At 41.0% G+C, this 24,024-nt stretch overlaps 1 protein-coding gene across 8 annotated transcripts in view; it reads left to right on the forward strand.

Annotated features, from left to right (window-relative positions):
- The window catches only part of rnf220a (ring finger protein 220a), a 172,420-nt gene that overhangs the window by 72,204 nt on the left and 76,192 nt on the right, over positions 1 to 24,024 (forward strand). For all 8 annotated transcript variants that reach the window (XM_085930215.1, XM_085930216.1, XM_085930219.1 and 5 more), the window contains one exon: positions 6,306 to 7,306. In XM_085930215.1, coding sequence (XP_085786341.1) covers positions 6,655 to 7,306 — 652 coding nt within the window. In that variant the 5' untranslated portion in view covers positions 6,306 to 6,654. The remainder of the gene's footprint in view (positions 1 to 6,305; positions 7,307 to 24,024) is intronic.

The following is a 24,024-nucleotide window of genomic DNA, read 5'->3' on the forward strand; positions in this document are numbered from 1 at the left end:
ATGAATGTCATTTCCACGTGGCGTTTTTTCTAGTTCAAGATGTCAGGCTGTGTGCGTGTCAGTGCATGCAGGTTATTATTTCTCCATTTACGTTCCCAGCCGTAGTGATTTATAGACCAACGCCTTTCTTTCAAATTAAACTGACTTCCAGGTTTAGTGATCCCCTTGTTTTGAAGGAGCCATCTGCAAATTTGGAAAACATTTTTGTACACGTACGTTTATTAGTCTTTAGCGAAGCAAATAAATAATCATACCCAATATCCAGAAATATAAAAATAAATGTAGATTAAATTCTAACCAACTGTCTGGGATTAAGATTTTCTGAAATATCTTCCTTCAAGGTATACTTCGATAATTTTATTGATTTGCACCGATAATATATAATGTCGGCACGCTTCTTCTTTTTTTTTTCATTCGCACGGGAAGCAAAAAAATAAAAAATCCCGAAAAGCAGCAAATGATGATTTATTTTCGAACCCCGTGCAGTCAGTTTTTATTGCTTGTCATTGATCTCCGTGACACTATGCTCTGTGCAGCGACAAGTGAACTAAAATTAATGTCCATTTCGCACCTCTATCCCGGGTCGATGGCTGAGTGAGAAGTTTGTTTCAATTGGAATCCCAGGACACAGAACGTCCATTGAGGGGGGTGGATGGGGGTAGGGGTTCCGTATGCGTAACCCCCCCCAAAAAAAATTTGAGCAAGTGGTTTCTCTCACCACGCTCTTGTTTAAAACTATTTTTGTATAATAATAATAATAATAATAATAATACAAAATATACTTAAAAAACCTTTTAGACATCCATGCACGTGCATGCCACGGCCATTATTTCTTTTCTGCTCAATAGACATACGAAATAAAACATTCCATAAATTCACAATTATTTTTCAATATGCTCATATTTGGGAACATATTGACGCATCATTGCACGCATTAACCCATCATGACACGGACAGTAAATTAAGCGGAGATCGCTCACTCGCGACTTATTTGATACCCCCCCAACCCACCCACCTTCTTCTCACCCCCACCCCAAGTCTATTAACTCTTATGCACTAATTCCTCATTCTTTATTATACGCAAGTCATGAGTTCTTCAACCCCCTCCTCTCCTCCTTCTCTCAGGTGTACGTTTTATTATTGTGTTGCGTTAAGAAACGCAGCACACGCGAGCTAATTTGACAAGCGTAATGTAATTGAAATCAAGGCGTGCACGGGTAAATAAGTGCTGGAACACACGCTCTACAGGGAAATACTTGCTGCGTGCTCTGCGCCTCCTAAAACTTTGTACTCTTCTTACAATCACTATCATCAAGCCTGATGTATTCATTTAATGAATAGTATATTGCAAGCTTTCTGTGGCTTCATATTTTTTTATTTTTCCCAAGCAATTGCAGTCTGCAAATTGCATGTTTAATGCAATCTTGCTTAATCCAACATATATTTTTTAAATGTCTCTTCACTTATTTTCAAAATATTTGGCCAATTATTATTTTTGTTATTCGTAACATAAGTTGACTGTGTGGTAATTGTTCCCCATAAAGAGGGAGAACTGCTGGGAGTTGATTGTAAATCAAATTATTATCTTTATTGATGACAGGAAAGGGGAGTAGCTCTAGTTCAGTCATTTTCTATTGGAAAGAAATCACTCCATGGAGGTGATCTGCACACTGTGTTTAATGGTTTGATTGCATTGGAGACGGCAGGGACTACTAATGCAGTTGTTGGGGCTGTTATGGGGTGAATATCGCTGGCAACAAGAGAAAGTCAGCCAAGCAGCCTAATGAGGGGGAAAGGAGTTGTGTCGGATGTCGGATATACTTTCTCCATCGTTGGGTGTCTTTTTCTCTCTCTCTCAGGTTTCGTCGTTCATTTGTCAATTACTTGTTGTGCGTGCACTCACACACATACGCTGGCGCACATCGATTGTAAGAAGTCAGAATCTTTGTAGATGACTTATCATTTTTCTCCCGGACGCCAGCTGGGCATCCAGACAGGAGATGATACAAGGAGCCTGATCCTACCACACACACTCAAGCACCAACCCTGCATGTGCTCATTTCACCAATATGATATCCACATTGCACACTTGGCTGCCTTGTGGTAAGTAAATGTAAAGATTTGATTCTCATTACAGAGCATCACGCCCTACCTACCGTATTCTTGTGTCTTCTCCTGAAATTTGACCTAGATCAGTGTAGTTTTCTTTTGTTGTAATCAACCTTATTAACTCCATAATTGAGGACCATTAGTTAGATTTTAATCGGCTCGGATGCAAGCTTGTTGTTCAAAGTAGACAGCGAGCCTCCTGTCTGCTTGTGAGATTAGTGACCGCTGCTGTGCACGCCAACGTAACGTGGCAATAAAGAGTCATCGCAGGGCGACAGAGTGCCACACGCGCTCACTCAGCGGCACTCGTAAAGGGCAGACGGCGAGCTCACCTGTCAGTCAGCAAAGGCGCTGGTGTCATCTGTCAGCTTGTCGGGGTCGTTTGCAGCGGGCGACTTGTCGCTTGGAGGCCATACTGATTTTTCTGTACAGTGACCAGGAGAAATGATTTATTTGTCAGTGAACGCTTTGTGATTCGTGTCCTGTGAACTGGGTATGAATAGAAATCCTTGCCCCAGGCCCAGGGCATGACACTGTGTCTCCAAATATCCCCAGAGTCTTAGTCTTTAAATCCCATTTTCTTATTGCAAAGGTTATTCCATGTTAGCCTTTATCACATCGCTAGCACATAAAGAAAGATATTTTGCACCTGCTTCGTCACATTATTTCCTCTCTCAGCAAGCTGAGGCGCCTTTAGCTGTGGCACATGCTGGATAGCATGTTAGCCCGCGTGGTTTGTACAAATCTGTATTGATTTAGCGAGCTCACACGATTATGCTGTTTGCATGTGCCGTATGAAATCTTACTGTAATATTTTGATGCCTGTGCATGGAAGTTGTTGACTGAAGGTTGGATATCATATCGTGCATTATTAACCGCAACTTTCAGCAAAGGCCTAACTATCCAAATCCATCCCAAAAATGAATACTACATCTGCTTGCAGCTGCCTGGAAATTGCGCAGTAAAACTTAACCACCTTACACTGAAAGCGTCTCGGTGTTTGGTTGCATTTGTCCATAACATTTATTAGGCACTAAGCAGAGCAGTGATAAAATAGTCTTGACATTGCCTACCAAACCAACAGATGGTGATAACTCTTGAGAAACTCACACAGTGCGGTCGGTCAGTGTGATGACTTCTCATCATTCTACATTGTAGACCAAATGTCACACTTGGTTTCAAGCAATGCACCTGAGAAGTGATCATTTATTGAGATCACGTATTAAGTACCTGCACCTGTATACTGTGTTCTTTTAATAATAAAAGAGGTTAACAGTACACCATAAAATGTTTATGTGTTGGATTTGTGTGGTGGTTAAAATCCAGAATGCTCTGATCAATCTGAAAGTGGAGATGCCAGGGAAGTGGAAGATCAGGCAAGGTTGCTGTCACAGATTTTGGGCAATGTATTCATTTCATTCTGAGGTCGGTGCACACCCGGATAGAAAATTCTGTTTTTTTTCTATATATGTCAGAAACTGCAATTTGTCATATTTCAATATCTTTGTAAAATTGTCACTTTCACTTTTGGTCAGCCATCTCCATCCTCTAAAAACAGATTTACCATAGCTGTTGACATATAGTTGATCAGAATTTTAGAATGCTTTGGGATCCCCCTGGGATGAGCTGGATGAAGTGGCTGGGGGAGGGAAACTCAAATGCTAGACAAATAAAACTGGTGGACACAGGTGAGAGAGTCAGAGTGGAAAAGGGAAGAAAAGAAAAACAGCTCACGGAACACGCAGAAACTGAATGCTGGCCGGCAGGCGGCTCAATCGGAGGATGGTCTCAGAGACTCCAGGCCAGTGCTGCACTGGCACTTGGCCTGAGTCATCAAACATGCGTGTTGTTCTTTGGCAGAGAGGTTCCAGAGATTTTGGCCTCTTGAAGTAATCCTCTTGACAGACCAAAATCATTCCATGAAAAAGGCAAGTTCTGGACTACTGGGTCCTTTGCGACTCGGTCTATCCTGCCATGATAATGTAGCTTGTTGGAGTCAGACCCAGGAAAACGCAAAAATATTTGTCTTGACTTCACTCTCCTAATGAATTTTTTTGATTTCTTTGATTACCACAAATGGAAAGCTGACATTTGTGTGTACAACGCTTTAATCAAAACTGAAAGTTAAAAAAAGCCGAAAAAAATCAAAAAATATCAAAAAATCTCTCCGTGATCATTTCAGTTAACTAGTCCAAAATCTTTCATTTGTGTTTCTGATACATTCAACAAGTAATAACATCAAAGTTAATCATCTTGGTTGTATCACAAATACAATCACGTTTCATTTGATGAGGTGCATCAATGTTGACACAGCAATTTCTACATTGGTAAAACAGTCACTTTAAGTACACGTTTGACACAAATTGCCCACTCCCCCACCCCTTGAGTGTAATATCGCAGTGACGCCGGTATCTTTCTCGTACACAGTAATCAAATTATGCTAGCGTGGTAAATGTTCCCCTGTGACATTTTCTATTACAAAATGCATATAGCCGCTGTCAGACAATGAGTGGCTGATATCCCCTCAGTAGCAAATGGGATTGTAAGTGGCACAGATTGACATTATGTTTGTGCATTGGCTGTTATTGTGCTTGTGTTTTGATTTTGGAGAGATGTACAAAAGTGCAACTACAGTTTTTGGAAATATAAAAATGTTGAATTTCCTGTACCTCATTGAAAGCGGATTCAAAATTTTTCCTTCACGGTTAGTGTGAGAAAGCAACGATGACCCTTCTCTTGGCCTCTAGTAAAATGATGATAAAACTGAAACAGAAATGTGATGTTCTCCTCCAATCTACTTCAAAGGTTCATTGTTGCACCTGACTAAGAAGAGCAGAGGTAGAAAATTGACGGGAAAAATAAAGAGAGATGATCTGAAATTTCTTTGTTTGACAAAAGAGCCAATTCTAGTATGGTGTGTGGATGGTCAAAAAATGAATTTGAAAAAGAGGAGACAGATGGGTCATCTGAGATCACATGGTATCAGTCCAGATCAAAAGTGTGTTAGCCTCAGCCATTCTCACCACTGCATCAGCTTGCGGTAATGTAAAACATCTCACAGTACCCGGGTGCCTCCTCTCAATTTACCCTGGGCTTTGGCACGTGTTTTCTTGTTGGAGTTAGGTGAGTGCGCCAAAGCCCAGATCAAGTTTACTAATCGATCGTAACAGGTTTTACCTAGAGCGGATTGCTAACGATATCAACTTTAAATCCATAACCAAGTTCCAAAGTCTTCCTCCGCAGCAGTTTCATAGCATTTTTTAATGCTCAAAAAACCACCCACCTTCAAGTTACCCTTTTGGGATAAACATCTCTTAAATGTTATTTTATCGTTTCATTGGCTGCCCGTCTGCATACGCCAGCTCGACCAATCATGCACTCTGATCTAATCCCGGAGAGAATGAATTCGAGACTGTTGCCGCGGATGCTGGGGTCGTGAGGTCAAGTACAGCTAATTTATTCACTCAGTCAGATTTCCTGGATGGCAGATGGAGGGGTCTGATATGATATCACCCATCTGAATCACCCAAGGGAGAAGAGAGTTCGGAAAGGAGGGTGAGAAGAAGCTATCTGAGGAGATGGGAACTGCAAAAAGGGAGGTCAAATAGCAAAAAAAATTGTCAAATTAAAAGATGGCATGGAGTGTAGAATAGCATGAAAGTTTATCGTATGTACTTTACTTGATGGGTTGAACCTCATCGATTCTTATCAGATATGTCTGTCGGCATGCGGGTGGGCGGCAAAAATATGTTTGGGCTCTTATCTTGAGACAAGTGGTTCCGGTCCAGTAAGATCTGGGAGATGGTAAGAATAAGCGGCTTAGACTGTGATCGGAGATGGCAGAGGGAGGAGAAATAGTGCTAGGAGGATGAGAGGAGATGAGGATTCTGAGAGGTGGGGGGTGGATTGATTTGCAAAATAGAGGACAAGCAGGAGGCATTCGATAGAGTGCAACAAAGAATATGAGTGGAGAGATGTGATTTGTGAACTTTTTTTCTAAAGAGTGCGGCAATCAGGGATGAAGGTGGTAACGATTAGTTTTTTGGAGGCTTTAGAGGATTGAACACTGGGAAGGAATCTTTGGGGCAAAATGCTGAGAAGCAGCTTCTGTGATTTTTTTTTTTTTTTTGATACACCACATATGGAAGAAGCAGGAGATGGCTGTAATCTAACATTTGGGTTTTGTCTCTTCACAGTTTGACCACAGGAAGATGAGGAACCCACTGTGACAACCAACCCTCACGACAGACTCCAATTAAAGGGCTTCAACTCCAGATTCAACCGGACAGAATAAGGCATAGAGTAGAACATCCCGGACAGAAGAAAGTCTATTCCAACAAATGTTACACAACCAAAGTAGATTTTAGCTCTGCTGAAGAGTAATGAACTAAAACCGCAATCGTAGCCAGGTAGCTTACTGACCCGCAAGACTCACGACTCTTATTGGAGACCCTTTCCACAGGGTCTGTTTTCAGTTTCTCTGAGGAGGAAATAGTTCCTCCTCTTCCTCCCAAAATCTTCTCAACCAATCTCATCTACTTCAACATGGACCTCCACAGAGCAGCATTCAAGATGGAGAGTTCCTCCTACTTGCCGAACCCCCTGGCCTCTCCAGCCCTCATGGTCCTGGCCTCCACTGCTGAAGCTTCTCGCGATGCTTCTATTCCTTGCCAGCAACCACGGCCATTTGGTGTCCCCGTTTCTGTTGAGAAAGATGTTCACTTGCCATTTAATAATGGTTCGTACACCTTTGCATCAATGTATCACCGCCAAGGTGCTGTCCCACCAGGTTTCCCCAACAGGGACTTTCCTCCATCCCTCCTCCACCTCCATCATCAGTTTGCTCCACCTAATCTGGACTGCTCACCAATCAGCATGTTGAACCACAGTGGCGTTGGGGCCTTCAGGCCCTTTGCTTCTCCTGAGGATCGAGATGGAGTACCAGGCGGGTATCAGTCTGCCTTCACCCCAGCTAAGCGTCTCAAAGGCTGCCTGGATCCAGACGCTTCCCCCCATCTCCGTTATTCTGATGCTGAGGGTAAAGAATATGACTTTGGTGGCGCCCAGATCCCACCTGGGAGCTCGCCAAGCAGCGCCCTGAAGGCCGTAGAGGACAGCGGAAAGAAGATCTTTGCTGTGTCTGGCCTCCTTTCAGACCGAGAGACTTCCTCCAGCCCTGAGGACCGCATGGAACGCTGTAAGTCCTCATTTAAGTTTCCTCCCTTTTGCAACATACACATTAATAATCAACAAACAATGAATGCAATGTTTTTTTGCGATGTGATTACTGAAAAAAGTCACAAGAAGAAGAAAAAATAACTCATGTAGGCAAATCCAATTGGGGTCCTTGAATTAAAAAAAACAACTACCAAAAGAATGTTACACACTTGCATCACACACCCCAAGAAACAATCCCATCTATGTTTTCTTGTCATCATCTCACTTGGCTCAACCAATCACTGATTCACAAACCAACAAGCTCTACTAGTCACATTAGCATTTACCAGGGGAAGGGGATGCCATTTGGCCCTTCCCCACTCTGCATACTCAATGTGTAGTATGTGTGTGTTTGTGTACAGGTTTGTGTGCGTATGTCGGCCATGCTCCTTGCCATCAGTATTCATCATAGTTCCACCCTGGCGGCCCAAATATTTGCACACATTCCTGAAACCATACGAGGATATATGTGTGTGTGTGTGTGTGTGTGTGTGTGTGTGTGTGTGTGTGTGTGTGTGTGTGTGTGTGTGTGTGTGTGTGCATGTGCGTGCATCCATGCATTTTGATCCGTGTGTGTGAGCGTGATGGTAATGGAAGGAAATGTTACAATCACAAACACTAGTAGTTCTAGTGAAAAATCATTCATATTATAATATTCATATTCATCCTTACACTGTTATCTGTGCTATTTTTCCAGTCGTCTTTCAAAGGTTTCAATCTGAAGTGTATTTTTGTGGGATGAATCCATGAACTCATAAATGACAAAAGCTCATCTGATTAAAAAAACAATGGGTGGGAAGTAGAGAAGAGACCTGGATGGCTGAAGGAAGAAGTCTTAAAGTACATAAAACCATCAGAGAGATTATTTCAATATTAAGCATCTATTTGTATAATATCAAAAATGTAGCATATGTTAGACATTGAGAAACCGATTCAGTTCAACAACACTAAAGCTTTTTAAGAACATGTAATAAAAAAAGGGGTTTCTGTGCTGTCTTTGGAACGGCTGAATCCCAATCTAATCAGGTTAAGTCTTGGCAGGAGAAGCCTCCACCTTTACCATAGGCCTCTAATGCAATTGGATGTGTGGTGGCTCTGCTCACAGCAAAGAATTATGGGTTCTCCTTCACTGGTTCTGTTCAATGAGTAGAGATGCGTAAAAGCCCAACAACACTTTAGCACAACCCCATGAGGTTTGGAACTGGAACATTTTTTACAGAAAAGGCTGCTAGTGGGATGTCGACAGATACATAACGTGACATGAAACTAACTATACCATGCAAATGAATGATTTCTTTTGTAAAACAGCAGCCATGAGGGACATACAGCATTTCTTCTTCTTTCTTTTCAGAAAAGAGACAAGTTAAATTACCGTTATAAGGGGAAAAATACTTCAATATTATGTGATTACGCACCAATCATCTCACACCTAATCCTAGGCGTGTGAGGAATTCCTTTTTTTGAACTAAATATTCTAATATGACTTAAACAAGTAGTTCATCCCGACGTTCTGCATCCACTTCTGTCATCTCTGTACAAAATGCTTGACGGACGCACTATGCAAAGCCCTCACAAATCCCCCCAATGCACAGGCAGACACGACGGCTGTTAGCTAAAGCCGCTAACATATCAAGTGCTAAACCTACACATAAAGTCCCCATCACGCCTTTTAGGCCAAAACATGTCATTATTATAAATGGTATTACTGTTATGTAATAATACTTTAATACAAAGCAGCTCCAATCAAAAGGATTCTTTAAAAAAAAAAAAAAAAAGTCATAGAAATTGTGTGTGATTGGAATTATTGTGGTGGCTCGGTGGCACTCTGGGTAGCACGGCCGCCTCACAGTTCGGAGGGTGCGGGTTCGATTCCACCTCCGGCCCTCCTTGTGTGGAGTTTGCATGTTCTCCCCGTGCCCGCGTGGGTTTTCTCCAGGCACTCCGGTTTCCTCCCACATCGCAAAAACATGCGTGGTAGGCCAATTGAAGACTCTGAATTGTCCCTAGGTATGCGTGCGAGTGCGGATGGTTGTTCGTCTCTGTGTGCCCTGCGATTGGCTGGCAACCAGTTCAGGGTGTCCACCGCCTACTCCCCGATGACGGCTGGGATAGGCACCAGCACGCCCGCGACCCCCGTGGGGAGTAGGCGGTTCAGAAAATGGATAGATAGATGGAATTATTGCACTGTTGACAGTCTTGGCACATTTGTTTGTTTGCAGCAAGGATTCTGTTTTTGTATATATCAGTTATTCATGCACATGCGTTGGTATCCAGCATTTGCGCTGATCTTTGTTTTCTTTTGGATCTGACATATCTCTCCATCTTTTCTCGATGCCTTGTTCCTAACCAGATCCTCATCGTCCTCCGTTTTCAATGTGTGACAGCTGTGGACTGTTTGTTTGTATCATCAGATGCACACTGATCCTGACCCTGCCAAATTTGGATCACTGAACCATCCACTTTTAACTATCCATCCATTTTTCAAATCGCATATCCTCATTAAGGTTGCGGGTGTGCCGCAGTTTATCCCGGCGCTCTTCAGGAAGTTGTCGTACAACCAGAAATGTTTGCTAGCCAATCGCAGGGCACATAAACACAAACAACTAGTCAAACGCACATCTAAGGAACATTTTTAGAGTACTCCATTCACATACTATCGCTTAGAAAATCAGACTCAGCAAAAGAGAGTATGTAAGAATGCAAAAATGTTTTCCACTGCTGCAGTAAGTTGAATAAGACAAATGAACTGTAAGGTTATTAAATAAAAGAAGTAAATACAAGTCAATTGTCAAGGTTACAAAACAGACATATTGCATTTTGTTCTAAATGTCCACAGAGAAAAGTTGTTTTGGGTTGTTGGATTCATGTAGTGCAAATTGTTTTGTGATAAACATAGAGTCCTTAAAAAAAGAGAAGAGTGGAACATCATGTTGGGGATTGGGATTTAATTTTCACATTGCCATGCAAAGACAACTCGGAATTCTCCTACGTTCCATTTTTTCTTCATGTATTCATGTCCTCTTTTTTTTCTTCCCCTTGCTGTGATACTTGTGAGGTTAAAAAAAAATCTGTCTAGGAGACAGAAACGCTCATCCTTCCTCTTGTCTTCTTAAAAATCTGTCGCCCGCCACCTTGGCGGCCCTTCTTCCCCCCCATCTCTGCCTGTCACGGTCCAGTGGCGGGGTTAAGTTAAGTAAGAGTGTTCTAATAATTAGGACTGGGACTCACCAGCCAACTCGAGTGTGTGCATGTTTGTGTATGTGTGTCTTCTTGACAGTGCTTAGCCAGATGTTAAAAGCCTTGTTGTCTCCCTGTCAGTCCCCAACTGTGCGCCACACACACACACAACTGCCCACCCAGCCCGGCCTATTAGGGTAGTGGTTGTCACTCTTCTGTAAAACCAATCGTATGGATAGCTGCTTCCTGATAATATCCCCACTCTAAACTCTAGCTTTAAGAGAAAAAGACTCAAAGGTTTTTAATCTTTCTTATGAACAGTCCATCCCTTGTCTGTGCGGCACATACAAACAAGCAGAATTGGTTGATGTGAGAGTCTTGTGGTCACTGTTGCAATGATGGTTTGGCTCGAGGATTAGTCCCTTCCTGTCGATCCTTTTGTTGGCCCAGCCACTCCATTTGAACACACATAACGTGTGTGTGTGTGTGTGTGTGTGTGTGTGTGTGTGTGTGTGTGTGTGTGTGTGTGTGTGTGTGTGTGTGTGTGTGTGTGTGTGTGTGTGCGTGCGTGCGTGTTTGTGTGTGAGCGTTCTTCAAAAGTACCAACACTTGTGGATACATTTTATGGGCCGTAATGTTTTTCCATAGTTTTATTAAAGCATAGTTTTTTGTGAAAAAAAAAATAAATCTTAAAAACCCCCACTTAATTTTCTGCTGATAACACAGAGCGAAACAACCCAGAAACACACACACACAAAATCATCACCGGACTGATTCAGAAGTACAAAAAAAGTTATTGATCTTCTATAGCAAACAGCTCAGCCTGCAGTGATTCATGGTATTCACAAATCTCCTCATCCAGATGAGTTGCGAGACCCGTTTCCTTTTCATTTTGTCTGCTTTCTTCGTCACACCTCTGCTGCATCTTTTTATTCTTCCTCATCACTCCTCCCTCCATCGCTGTCCTTATATCCTTCTCACTTCCTCTCGACACCCCTCCCCTCTTCTCCTCCTCAGTAATCTAATCTGCAGCCAGTTTGTGGATGCAGTCTTGTGTGACAGACCCCCCCCCCCCCATACCCCCCACACTTCTCTCACTTTCATGCACAGCAACACACCCTCTCTCACACACACAAACTGTTTCCAAAAAGGCCTGCTGGCTTGGCAGAGGGGCCTTACCCCTCCCTGTCCTGGTCACACCCTCTTTAATTTTGAATTATTCATCAAATCTGATTGGTTCCTGCTGATGGTAGCCATGATGCGAACGAACAGTTTGTGTGTGCATGTGTGTGTGTGTTTGGCTTGGTTTGAGATTGTTGGTTGTCCTTACTGTACTGTACTGAGAGTTCACAAAGGCCCATAAGATCACCTCTTATATATATTACAAGTAGTGCAAAAACACTTACACCTGTAACATTTGACACAAGATTAAAATCAGAAGTTTGGCTTGCACAGAGATAGAGATTTTATTTTATATTCCATCTTTTTGTCAAAATTGTAAATTCAAATTAACATCTGCAGCCTTAACCCCACCCCCAGTCCTTTTGTAAACTGAAAAAAATCAATATTGGTTCCTTTACATACATGTTAGAGTGTGTGCTTGCTCATATGATTTGCGAATGAATCTAAAGTCATAGTGGTCACTGCAGAACTAAGTAGAAAACACCATAAAAAACGTCAGTTCCTTACCTTATATAAGCAATTTTAAACTATGAGACTTGGACGGAATATACATGTCCAATGTAACCTAAAACAATCCAGCGCTATTTTCAAAAATCATTTATCTCATTTAATTGTGATGACTACATTAAGACATACAAGTTATTTGTGAATTTTAGGCCTTGGCATTTTAATGAAGTAGCTCAATGCACTCTTCCAAGGATATCCCACAATAATGCGGCACATTTGAAAACAAACCTATTTGTAAAATCAACGACAACCGTAGCATCAAATATTGTCCCTATGACATGGTCAGGTTTGTCCAACCTATTCTCTCGCGTCTACTTGTACGTGTGTGAAATTGCATTTGTTAAAGGCGTGAACAGCCGATGATCACGGATTTGCCTGCACTTGAGACAAAGACGGGGATAAATTTCAAGATGAGTATGTCACTCTTTGCTAATATGACGGTGTGTTCCGTATGGCAAATGTCTTTTCCTCTGTGGTGGCGCAGCATACTTAAAAGCCGCATCAGAGGAAAGTTTAGCCAAGCAGAACAGACAGCAGCAAACACACTTAAACAGTTCCAGACCCGGGTCCGAGCTTTTCCAAAGTCAACATACTGTTTGTGAGAATCTCAAAGGAGTAAAGCAATCCTCTCATCATCTTTAATCTTCTAACTTTCCCTTCCAACCCCCCTTCATCTTACTCCTCTTCTCCCCAGTCCGTCACTGAGTGTGTGAGGAATCCCAGCCCACTGTTCAGCAGATGAATAATTTAGCGGTGTGTGTATCATCTGTTTACCGTGCTAATCCATCTGTCAGCAGGCACCTATCGATTCGCGCCTGCTTGGTAATTGTGCATCCGTGCCACACATGCATGAACACACACACGCACACATGCACACACACACACACACACGCAATACTGGATACAAAAAAAGGCACTGGAGCACCTTCATGATGTGCAACTTAGCTCATATTCAGATCCTGTAGCTGTCAGCTGGACTTCATCTTTGTTGAGTGAAAGTGATTGCAGAGTCAAGGTCATGAGAAACTGATTGCAAAGGCTTCTGGGACTTTCCTGGAGTCATCTTGTTCTTTCTTTCTGTTATTGTTTGTACAGTATTAACGCAAAAGGGTTTTGTGTTTCCATCTGTGAAATACTACTACTAAGAATAATAATAGTAAAAATAATAATCATCTACTTGATGCCAGATTAATGCAATGAAGCTCTATTTCATAAACATGAGCTCTCTGCAATGATAAACTGCTCATATCAGTCGAGAAAGAGCAGAATGATGAGTAGTGCGGTGCAGTAATGAATCAGTGTGTGACTATTGATGGTTGTAATTATTAAATGACTGGTTTTAAAAGCTCATTGATCCACGTCTTTAGCTACTTGACTGATTACTAATTACTGTTTTAGTATGTTAATGCATGCACATATGGTATACATACGCACGCACACAACACCTTGAGAGAAAATACTTGTGCATGTCATGTTGCACGACTGCAGAGTTTCGCAAAGAACAATAAAAAAAAAAAAAGAAATCCACGATGTGTCACCTTGGAATAAACCTGTGTTTTTTTTTTTCGTCTTCTAAATTTGAGTGTCATGGTGTGCGTTCCAGCTGATTGATCATGTTCTGTATTCCAAGCCAGGCCTCTGTTGCCTTCACTAACACAGTAAACATGTTTGCTGGGGTGCGCAGCAGGGTTCATTTCGATGTAGAGCGACTAATGTCACACCCTCTCGGCAAAATGCGAGGAATTCTGCCCTCTGGGACAAGTGTCACATCTTTGTGCATATGTGTGTAGTGTGCACGCTCCCCCCCCCCCCCCCACTCTCCATCTGTATGAGTGTGTTTCTGCATCTCGATATTTGTGTGTATGAGTGTGTGTCGGGGGGTGTTAAAAGAAGGCAGAGGCTTAGCAGAGCAAAAGAGAGCAAATCTGTCAGCTCTCCCTGGGCAGACAACCCTTCTGACCCTCATTCAAAGACATATTGATTCTCCTCTACACCCAACAGAGGAGGGTGTGTGTTTGTGTGCATGTGTGTGTAAGTGCACAAGTGCTTAACACAGCCTGATGTCTCCTGCACATCCGTTGTCCTGAAGCATTGTTAAATGAGATAAAATATGGTTGATTGTATAATCAATTCAACAGTTTTTCAGATATTGAACCAATTACAATTTTGAATGGGAGTTTCTATAACATAAAACACAAAGGTGACAGAGTTTGCCACTTTCTTTCTATCTCTATTTCATGTCGTTGTTATAGATGACAGTTTTGTTTCAATTAGACCACCTTATTAACACACAAGCTGCACATTGCCTTCTACTATGCGAAGAGACCTATGACCTCTGGGACACTACCAATCGAGGCTACACAAGTCGTTAGTAGCCCTGCATGCAATGGACAATGGGAACATGTTACTTGAAAGCACAGATTTTGTGATGCAAATTATTAATATAATAATTAATATAAATTAACATATATCGGTTATAATATATATAATATTAATTTAATAATTAATATACTGATTTTATTTCCCAGTGGAAAAACTATTTTTTTATTTGACCGATTGGAATTCAACTAACAACCCAGAAGGAATTAAAGTCAACCTGATGGGTTCCACAAGTCAGACATCCCACTCTTTTGAGTTTGGTTCCAGAAAATTCAGATTTGTACAAATGTTAAGGTAAAAGTGCACTTTGACATTTGTGTGCTGTGCATAGTTTCACTCTGCAAATGTTTTCCCCCAAATGTAATGGTGCCGTACTTTTAAAGCTATTGAAAGCTAAAAGACAGACTCAAAAGAAAGACTTTTCCAGCATTTAAGGGAGAGGTCCATGATAATAAAACGCCTCATTGGACTTTAACAAAAGCATATTACTTGAGAGACATTTTACATTACCCATAACGATAACAATATAAACATATTATATCCACAGCAGCTTTTATGATACATTTAGAAAAAAACAGGAAAAGAAAAATAAAGCTGACTTTAGTTCAATGTCAGAAATGCTGTTCAGGTCACGTTTTTCGACCCGTTGCCACAGCCCAGCGCAAGGTCTTTGGTAATAGCTGATTGCTGGCCAAACGGTAATGGCAGTTTGGGAGCGTGTGTGAGTCAGAGGGGAGACTCCAACAAGGTGAGGTTGTTGTCTGTAGCGAGGCAGGGCCAGAGTATAATGTGGACAGGCTGCATGCTGACCCTGCTCCTGCTGATATACACGCGCTCTATAAGCTGAAAAGTGTTGGCTGTGATAATTGAAAGGCAGGTGCAATCGCTGGAAGAGAAAATGGGAAAGGAGAGAAAAAAAACAAAACATGTCAAAGTCAAAAAAATGGGGGGTTGAAAATTCAAAATTCAATCAAATTGATGGACTTCATTGGGATTCCGTGTGAAGTTAAAACTGAAGTCTAAAGTCTGTTTGTGTGTTCAAATATTTTGTTCCAGGTGCATATTTTTGATCACATGAATCTTGGCACAATAGTTGTTTTTTTAGTATTTTCATTTGATTACATTAATTATTTACATTAAGTTTCTGCATTTGAATGAAATGAGATACCATCACCTGGAGACCCAAAATTATTCACGCTAGTAAGAAAAACAGTAATAGATATATTGAACTAATATTAAAAGGGTGCATTTCTGATCTGGGGGAAAAACAGAGCACCAATTGCGATTGATGTGTGCAAGTCTGGTAGCATTTACAAAAAAATATATATATATATATATCTTTATAGCTAAACAGTATGTAACTGCACTTAATTTGGATTAAAATGACACGTACTGTAGCATCTCCACTCCTTTGTCTTGTCTCTGGGTCTCATGCACACACAGACACACACACTTGCAGTGTGGGCCCCAGATGGCATGGTGGTGTCAGGGTGAGAGAGGTTTGTTAGGATCAAAGAACTCCAGTGTGTGGCCCCTCCACCCTTCACTTGCTTTCTTCTTCTCTTGGTTCTCTCTCTCTGTTAGTCATTTTATTCCTCCCCTTCCTTCCACCACTTTCATTCCCAGCTTCCTCTTCCCCTTTTCTCCCTCCCGCTCTGTCCCTCTTCATTTTTCCCTCTAATCTGTCCATCACAAGTGTTGATGAATTATTCATGTCTCTGTCTGTCCCCGAAGCCTTGTCACCTCTCTTCCACTCTCTTTCCTCTCCTCCATTGCCTTCATCCCTTTCTCCCTCCCGGATTTCTTCCACTCCTTGGCTCTGCATGCTCTCATGTCCTTCACCCTTCGGCTCTTCCTCCATCATCTCCTCTGTGGCCCTGCAAACATCTTGACCAGACACGTATTACTCTTGCACACCTTAAAGCCTTCGATTAACATCTACATGTTTTCCAAAAACAAAAACAAAACCGTACGTCAGGACTTCCCAAAATCTCCAAGCATCGTTTATGCCTCACTGTTTATTTTTTCCCCCCCAAATACACACTTTTCCATTACATTTATAAAGTGTATGTTTTATTGATGTAGGAAATTGCACATGAATCTTCATAAAAACTTCTAGAGCTAATGCAAATGTGATTAATGGAAAGAATATATAGATAAAAACACAAACAATAAAGGTGAATTGGAAGAAAAACTGACTGTAGATCAAGAAATTCCATTTGTTTATGTGTGCAAACATGCATCAACACTGTTTTAAGAGAGATAAAGTTTGGAGTGGATAGCTATTAATCATAGCGAATCCGGATGAATACCAATGGAAGAGTTTTAGTGATTACTAGTGAATTATTTTGTATTTCCCCATTGGTGGTGTGTTCTTTTAGGTGTGTGTGTTTGGTAAGGAATGCATTGCCCTTATGGCTGAGATTTTTCATGCACGAGCAGAAATTACATGCCTCTGTGTGTGTCTGTTTGTGTGTCTGTGTGTATTGGCATGTGCTCACATTTGTCACATGCGGCTGCTGTAAAAAAAAGAGCCTGTCTCTGCCACTCTCATCCCATGTTACCACGACGATTAATACATTTAAAAAAATGTCCCCTCCACTTTCGCTCTGCACTTCTCAGACACACACACAGTTCCCTATTTGATGGAGGATAGTGCGACATCAGCAGCATATAGCACACTGCCTTTAGAGACTGATCAATCTGTACTGCTGCTTTGCAGAAGTTAAGACCAAAAGAGAGAGGTGGAAATAGTAGAGGACTGGAGGAGGGTGGGGAAAGAGAGAGATGGGAGACTGGAGGATTTGTTTAAAAAGCCAGAGTTGGGCAATTTAATCAAATGTTTGCGAGGAAAATTCAAGGTAATGATGAGAGCATAGAGAGCTGTGAAGAAATAAGAATGCCGTGATGAGACCAAAAACAAAGTTGCAGTGCTATAACAAGTTTGACAAAATTACATTGATCTTATGAAGCGTCTTTGACACTGTTTGACCATATTTGCATATTTGGGTATTCTTTAATTAAACACATTCTTATAAACATTGAAGGAAAATCTATAAACATTGAAGGAAACTATTTTTAAAAAAGTAGTGAGTGTGTAAATGAGAGTGATGGTTGCAATGATACTGTTAAGAATAACATAAACCTTTTTTTTTTTTCAATCAAATTTTCAATCAATGAAAATCAACTGAAAATGAATCAACTCCCGTTGTTCATTCATTCATCCATTCAGCTGGAGCCTATGCCAGCTGACTTGGTGTAAACACACTCAAAACATCATTGTAAATTACATTTATTATACAAATACATAATGATACAAAATACAAACATTTCAATGCATAATAACTTTTAATCACTGGTAACCACCAAAAGTTTTAAATTGTTTTGTTGCTGATTGCTAAACTACAATATGTTTGCAGTCTTCTTAATTCCCGAAAAAATAATTTACATTAGCTGATGAATAATTGTGAGCTCAACAGTGCACACTGTGCAGAACATGTCTACTGTTTCAATCAAAATTACTATCTGTTATCCATATATTATCAAAACCATTCCATTTTTACCTCTTGAAAGGAAGAGATTTTTTTTTTTGCACAACTCGTGATGGATCACTTTGAAGCGTCTCGTACCTGACCATGTGATCGGTGAATGTAGTCTCCCCATTTCATCTCTAAACAAGCCTTTTAAATGAAACGTGTCCCAAAAATGTCACATCTGGTGTGGACAGGCCTTAAAATTTTACTGTAGTAGTTTAGCCCACACCCGCATCAATGTCATTTTTCCTACATTTCCTTTTCTCCTCACACATTTTCTGTAAAAATTAAAGGTAGATTTATCTGTGCCAGTCTACGAACACATCCTTCCCACTCCCCTCATCCTTGACGGTGATAAATCCGTAGCTATGTATGACAGCTTTGTAGCTGCCGGGAGGCCCCTCCTGCCTTGTTTAGCTGTGATTCCAGTTGACAGCTTTAGGAGCGTGTCTTTATTTAAGAGCTGCTGTAATTACACAGGCTTTAGCATATGTAGACGGCCAGATATGATTCAAGCCAACACGACCGGGGGAAAGGGAGAGGGGAGCTCGGCGGTTGAATGAGAAGAGAGATAAAGCACAATACGACAAGGAAGCCGGAGCGAGGAAAGGAGGAGATGAAGGGGGAGATGGGAAGAAGAGACAGAGAGGGAGAGATATGGCTAGCGGGGCAGACTGATGGAGCAATTGAGATATGCGGAGAGGGCAGTCGGGAACAGCCAGAGGAAGAGATATGGTTTGGCAAATAAAAGACAGCGCGGCGCTGCTGCAAACTGTTCTCCTTATGATGCCTCATTAGGGCTTAGGGCTGCAGATAGTGCCTGTTACAGAGATCTATGGCCTCGGCGCTGAGAGAGAAACAGAAGGGCAGAATGAGAGAAGAGGAGCACGGCGGAGGGAGGGCGAGAAGCGTCGTAATGGGCTGCAAAAATCATAAAATGAATCTGGAGGCAATGAATGAAAATCAAATATTTATGAAGCAAAAAGTAAACTTTTGCTTTGTGAAATTAAATGTGACACGGGGCGCACTTGATTGTCCTTGGAATTGTTTGGTCGGGAATGACCTCGGAGACGTCAAAGAATATAACGCTTTAACAAGCCACATTAAGAGAAAGAGAAATTGACTGATTGATTGGATTTTTTTGTTAACCTTATTATGAACGACCTTTTCCGTGACAAACCACAATACACGGCTGGTCACAATGCCCCGAACAACCGACAGTTTGTCGAAAAGAACATTGCTGCTGGCTGCTGGCTGCAACCTCCTCATTCACCTGATTGGCTCCTCTTTGACAAACTCAAGTAGATGATCGAGGATAGATGTTTTGAAGACATTGAACGCATCAAACGTTCTGTGATGACTGAGGGGGATCCCAGAAGAATACTTCTGAAATAGTTTGCTGGTGTAGAAAAGAAGGCTCTAAAAGTGCGACTTGGACTTTGGATTTGAGTTAGGTTGTGCGTAATTATTAAAATCTATGTAGCTTTAAAATTGCTTTATTTTATTAGCAGTAGTCTTTTCGTCGATCACACTCAGATGTTATTGAGAAATGTTGAGAAATGTCACATTTAAAATTGTCTATATGTACAATTTCAATGATTTTTTTTGCTATGTTGTAACCAAGTCAAACTGAAGCTGCATTTTTTTTCTCTCGTCCTTACTTAAAATAATAGACGTGCCGGAGGAAAATGTTGTGGTTTTGAAAGAAATAATTGCAAACAAAGCAAAAGGACAGACAAGGAATCGGATGCAAATGTAAAAAAAAAGGAAAGACCAACTACCACTAAAATAAATGTCTCCCTTTCTTCAGAGTGTGTAAGAAGGATAGCTGATAGTTTATCACCAGGTTAGGCAAGCGCTAATTAGGAGCCCGATTTTAACAAGCTGAGAGAAATGGTAGGGAAGCAGCAAAAGGAAGGCTTGAAGGCAGATGTTAATCTAACCGTCCTTTGTCAGTTGCTTGAATTTGGCTGCTGGCTGTTTTACCATGGCAGACAGCTGTAAATCTACCGCACAACCTTTGCACACCACACACACATGCACACACACACAAACACGATACACACAGGCCATCGAGATACCGTCTGACACAAATGTAGCCGCCCCGCTGACAAATTGCCTTAATCAAAGACAAAACACAAATCAACAATGTGTTACACGCATGCGTCCGCAGCTGTGGGAGTATAATCAGCAGATACTCTGCTACAGTTAACCAAAGTTGTAAATCAGAATCTTTTGTTTCTGTCACCAAAGGACAAGTCTTATCTGCTAGCTACAGGTGTTTGCTGCGTGCGCTAACGTGTTCCAATCTCCGATTTCTTTATCTTGTAGCCACAGAGGGCTCTTTTGTGGTCTATTGTTGATTATGTCTGTACATGTCCCCTTGTAAACCTGATGATGAAAACCAATATTAGCGCTAATGGGGCAGAAGAAAAGCCAAAGTGCAGATGTGTGCGGTGCTATTTTTTTCAGTTGTTAATAATTATAGGATTTAATGCTAAATTAGTTCAATCGGGTCACAAGTAGGGAATGCCTGCTGCCTTTTTCAGAGACTTCCGTTACACGTGGTCCTAACCACAACACATTCAGACATTGTGACAGCATGAACCTATGCATTACACACAGCCACTGTCTTTACCCCTCTAGGATTTAGCTCTGCCCTAATAACATGATCCACCCGCAAGCAACTACGAGTCCCTCGACTTTCCAGTGCACCTGCACAGCATGCTCACACCGCCCACCGCCTCTCCCAGGTAGTAAACATGCATGTTTATCTCCCTAACTACCACCATTTACATAACGGTGTCGCCCTATACACACCCCTAAGATGAGGATCATAGTCATGTTAGGCCTTTTGGCAAGCTGTGTGCCCTGCAGGACGCACCACAGGCCAGTACTCCAGCTGATCAAAGTCACGAAATAGGTCTGGATATTTTGCACTTATTTGAATATAAAGGGTTTTGATTTTGATCCATACATAGTGGATATGAGAATGTTAGGTGATACAAGCTCGTAAAGCTTGTCTGTATTTTAATTTTGTATTTTTCATTTGACTTGATCACTTTTCTGACAACAGAATATTTCGTGGTGTAATTACAAAGTGTGTTCACAATAACTTTGTGTGAAATCTCATAATAACATAACGTAACAACTGTTATTGGACTCTTATCTGATATCAGTATTGCCCTATTTTCCGGACTATAAGGCGCACCTAAAAACCCCAAATTTTCTCAAAAGCCGACAGTGCGCCTTATAGTCCGGTGCACCTTATATATGGACCAAATTCCTAAATTTAAACTGGCCCGAAGCATTGTGTCATGAAATCAATCATAAGTGGCCCGCTGAAGACTATGGTGCGCCTTATATAAGGACGTTTTAAAATGGGCCATTCATTGAAGGTGCGCCTTATAGTCCGGTGCGCCTTATAGACCGGAAAATACAGTATTTTGACTTATTTGACTCTTATTTTGAAGTACCTTCAACTCTTATTTTGAAGTACCTTAGAATTAAGATGGCTGCCGGTGACCTTTAACCTTATGAGCCACACCTATAGATCACCTGCTGTAGAATTGTTTGAAGGACCTGGGGGTCAAACAGCTCTTTACAAGCCTTTGGAAAGCATTTTGAGACCAACTTGTTTAAATTTCAGACCAATACCGGAGTCGGGGAAAACCCACCGATACAGAGTTACCTTCACTGGATTGTTGATTTCTTTGGAAACTCTCCTTCTAACTTGGTTTGCTACTTTTGCTCGCTAACCCACCCTACCGGCCTGCCTGCTTGCCTTCCCATCCATCTATTATCAATCATTCATCTGCCAAGGTACATACAAAGCTTTTTAAAGAAACCCACAAGGGCTGCTTGAGAAATTGGACGCAACAGATGCCATTTCACTTATGACCCTAATTAACACAAGCACTGCAGAAAATGATTGGATTGATAGTTATTTCACATCAATGATTTACCCTTTTCTGAATCGTGTTATAATTGTGTATATTGTGGAATTAACTTTTTCCAGGCTAATTGTTAAAAGTTGCAGAGATTGTGGGAAATTACGCATTTCATTTTAAGTAGAAAGACTTTAAAATTTGTGAATGGTTGCAGCTACTGTACATTGTACACCTCCAAAAAGAAAAAAAAGTAATATTTTTGCTGTGCTGATTTTCTACTACACGTATATATTTTCTGCTAAATACAAGCATTTTGGTATTGGATGGTGAAAACAGTTACAAGGAGATTTCCATCACTAACAGCGGTTTAACTGGGTGTAAAATCTTTCTAGTTGCTTCTATTGTTTCTCCTAATGGGACCTATTGATGTTCCAATCAAAGTACGTCACTATGTATGTACACTCGATTAGTGACAACAACAGCCGTCACCACAGCAGCAGCAGCCTGTTGCTCCTTTCGGCTTTTTAATTTATATTTAGCTGGAAGACGCTTGACTGGAATGTCAGAGAATTACCAGCGTTGACAAAGTGGTTTACAATACATAATGATCCCAACAATACAGCGAAATGAGTTATAATGTGATGATTTATGCTGCCTTCGTCTCTCTTTGCGTGTCACCCTGTCTCTGTTTAACAGCAGGTAAACAGTCATGCCGTTTGTAGTGGGGATTTGATTCAGTAGCGCGGCGCATTTCCAAATGGTAATTTGCAGAAATGAAAACTTAATCAAGCATGGTGCAGAAGTGGCCCTGAATAATTTAACAGCGAGGGCAACGTGAGCAAGAGGAGAAGCGGTGCCAAGATGAAGAGGAAGAATGGGAGTGACTAGAATTTTCAAATGCTTGACGCTATATCCAACCACTGATCTATTTTGCTTTGAAATGATCTGATTTACCCGTTTCTTAGTGTCTTGTTATTGAAGCGCACTTATTAATTTATCTACCTGTGGAATGCAGTAGGTATTTGAATCAGTTGGCATTTAAAAATCATCTCCAGTCAATCACACCTTTAATCTGCAATGCATCACCCCTCCCCTTTATTTTTCTTATTGTTCAGATATAAGTTACTAAAACAATATAAGAACACTTCTGAGTGCAGATGAGTAAATCTTCACCATTCTGATTAAATTATTAATTAGTTAACTCCAGTTAAACTTTTAATATCTCCCGTCTTTATCTTTGATTAATTTCTGATCCCGGGGAAGAAAGTCTTTCATTAAGACTAAAGTCGTTAGTCTTCCAGGAGGAGGAACTGTCAGAAAGTAAGCATTACTTTGTTTTTATAGAACAGCATGCGTGCCCATAAGTGGGACATTGAATATGGAAAAATGCTATAATAAAGAAGTGGGAGACATTAGTTTTAAAAAGTTTTAGAAGTATTATCCGAAATTAGCTCTGCGTATGTGTACGTTTGTGAACAAATTCTATTTCATGAAGTACCCTTTGAGAGGCTGAGACACAAGACAAGGGAAAGTCTCTCTCTCTGTGTCTGTCTGTCTCTCTCTCTTTCTTTCATTTTCTCTTTCTTTCTCTTTTTCTTTCTCTTTCTCTCTTTTTCTTTTCCTTTCTCTTTTCCCTTCACTTTCTCTTTCTCTTTCTGTTTTTCTTTTTCTTTCTTTTTCTTTCTCTTTCTCTCGGTCTCTCTCTTTCTCTCTCTTTCTTTCTCTCTTTCTCTCTCTCCCTCTCTCCCTCTCTCTCATACACATGCAGACTAGACTTCGAATTTTATGAAGTACCCTTTACAAAGACTGAGAGTGAGACAAGGGGGGCAAAGTCACTAGTAGCATAGTAAATAGGCCTACTAACTAAGACGCTAAGAAAGGAGGCAGGATTATTTAAGGAAACACTAACAAGGTTTCCAAGTGAAAAAAAAAAAAAGCTAAATTCATGCCGCCATCTGGTGCTTTTTATTTTATTTCATAATTTTACAACTATCCAAAACATCTTTCAGACACTTATTATCTTTGTATCT

The sequence above is a fragment of the Syngnathus leptorhynchus genome, chromosome 14, assembly GCF_054491065.1.
Source record: "Syngnathus leptorhynchus isolate UIUO chromosome 14, UIUO_Slep, whole genome shotgun sequence".
Lineage (NCBI taxonomy): Eukaryota > Metazoa > Chordata > Actinopteri > Syngnathiformes > Syngnathidae > Syngnathus > Syngnathus leptorhynchus.